At 42.0% G+C, this 2,500-nt stretch overlaps 1 protein-coding gene across 1 annotated transcript in view; it reads right to left on the reverse strand.

Annotated features, from left to right (window-relative positions):
* The window catches only part of LOC127634607 (lethal(3)malignant brain tumor-like protein 4), an 88,718-nt gene that overhangs the window by 2,359 nt on the left and 83,859 nt on the right, over window positions 1-2,500 (reverse strand). The window contains exon 19 of the mRNA XM_052114217.1: window positions 1,263-1,325. Coding sequence (XP_051970177.1) covers window positions 1,263-1,325 — 63 coding nt within the window. The remainder of the gene's footprint in view (window positions 1-1,262; window positions 1,326-2,500) is intronic.

Here is a 2,500-nt window from a genome sequence, read left to right on the forward strand (position 1 = left end):
TGAGTGTCTAAGTGTGTGAGTGTGTGTGTGTGTGTGTGTGTGTGTGTGAGTGTGAGAGTGTGTGTGAGTGTCTAAGTGTGTGAGTGTGTGTGTGTTTGTGTGTGTGTGTGTGTGTGAGTGTCTAAGTGTGTGAGTGTGTGTGTGTGTGAGTGTGAGAGTGTGTGTGTGTGTGAGAGTGTGTGTGTGAGAGTGTCTAAGTGTGTGAGTGTGTGTGTGTGTGTGTGTGAGTGTGAGTGTCTAAGTGTGTGAGTGTGTGTGTGTGTGTGTGTGAGTGTGAGAGTGTGTGTGTGTGAGAGTGTGTGTGTGTAAGAGTGTCTAAGTGTGTGAGTGAGTGTGTGTATGAGTGTGTGTGTGTATATATGTGTGTATAAGTGTGTGAGAGAGTGTGTATGTATGTGTGTGTGTGTATGTGTGTGCGTGTGTGGTAGTACACATAGGGGGAGCGGTAGTGTAGTGGTTAGCGCGCTATGAACCTGGCGACCTGAGTTGGATTCCCGCTCATGGCCAACATCAGTGATGATTATCTGAACCGGTCCCGGGCCTCCCCTAGGTCGACTCAGCCTAAAATGAGTACCTGGTGCGGTGTGTGTAAAACATCGCCACCGGGGAGACAAAGGCGGTCGGGCGTGGTGCTGACCCCCCACCCCCTCGTGTACCGTTCCGGCCTTCATAGGTGCTCACTAACAGCACTTGCCCCTACAGTCTGTTAAGGCCAAATGGGGGATCTTTGTCTTTGCACGGAGGATGTTTTAGAGTCTCACCCTGTAATTTCTGTCAGTTCTTAACTTATTGATTGTATTTGACAGATTGAAAAGCTCTATTTTTGGTCTTTCCTATTCATAATGGTCAGTCCATTTTGACCGTGAACACCAAAGGTGTCATTATTTCTTTTTACAACCACTTATCGAATCAAGCCCAATTTATTTTATGTTAAGATGGTAAATGCAGGAAAGTCACCAAGTGTTTTACTGCTCAGATAAAGGAAACCAATTGTATACAATTTTAAACATATATTTCAGTCAAAAATGACAGAATACATAGGAGGGTTAAAAAAACTATTTTTCCAATGATTGAATAAATTATGCAATGAAGGTGCGTGATGGTCTGTGATTGGTTGCAAGTAGACCTCAGCGTAACACTGTTGCTACTTTTCACGACTAGTTAAAGTTGTGGCAGCTGTAAATGCAATCTTCATTATTTATTAGATTCATTAACTGCCATGTTTGAAATTCATTTATATTTCTCGATCGAGTCACACGTACCTCCTCTCTGAACTGTTTGGCCTGCTCTTCACAGCCCGGTAAAGAATGAATGAAATCAGCCACCTGAAAACACAAGAAAGAGTTTGATATTCATTCTCAAGACCTTTCAGAGCTCTGGAACATCAGAGCTGCTCAATGGGACAAACGGATAGGTTATTAAATGGATAGCAAGTCATCTTGAAGAGTCATTTCTTCTGGACAAGCGTGAGCTAAATGGTAATGGCATATATGACCCGAGAGCGATTCGTCACTCATGCAGAAGAATTGAGTTGCGTTCACTCAAACAGTCAGTGACTCGTGCTGTGACACCGGAGGTTTGTAAGAAAGATTCTTTTGCTCTTAGAAACCTTCTGCAGCAGAGCACAAATATCCAACAGTATTTACTGCCAAACACAAGCTGATGTGACAGGAAGAGAGTTCGACTACGCTCAGGGAGATCCAACAAACAACTGCTTCTAAGAATAACTCGCATGAATTATTAGAGCTCTGTAAGTGTGATTAATGATGAGCTTTTCCCGCAGTCCCATACAGTACATTTACAGTAAGAGCATCTGGAGCAGCGGCGGAGTTCAATTATAAAGATAAACATCACAAAGGATCTTTGGAACTAAACCTTCATTTATTATAAAGCAACAATGTGCCGCCAGAACGCATCAGTGAGTCCACAACACAAACGCTTTAAACCTCAAAACACGCCACATACTGTTCATACGGGGCGGTATGGCAGTAAACAGACGGTAGAGAGTCTGCCATACAGTAGTATATCTGACTGTGCAAACAGGTGATTCCAGTTTTACCAGAAATTTATTATGGGAGCAGTTTAGTCCATAAACTCTAGGGCGCGCTATATTGCGAATAACGTTTACGCTTAAAACGTTGAAGTCTCCGTATACATAAGTCAGGCATATGAGATATCATTTGAAAGCTTAGAAACTGAACATTTCAGAGATAACTTCTGCATTTATGTTACTATCAATAACAAAATAAGGCCTTAAAACATTCATGCTGAAAATTAGCTCCCACCCCCAGAGTTAATAGGGTTGAAATATTTATAAGAAAATAAAAGTCCTTCACATAGCACCTACAGTTGACGTCAGAAGTTAAAACTCATTTTGTAATTTCATATTAGCAAACTATAGTTGGACATCAACTTCCAGTCATTTTTCCAGCAATGGTTTACTGATAAACGTAAAAGAAGACACAAACACACACACGACGGACACGCCCGTAATTCTCTC

The sequence above is a fragment of the Xyrauchen texanus genome, chromosome 41, assembly GCF_025860055.1.
Source record: "Xyrauchen texanus isolate HMW12.3.18 chromosome 41, RBS_HiC_50CHRs, whole genome shotgun sequence".
Classification (NCBI taxonomy): Eukaryota; Metazoa; Chordata; class Actinopteri; order Cypriniformes; family Catostomidae; genus Xyrauchen; species Xyrauchen texanus.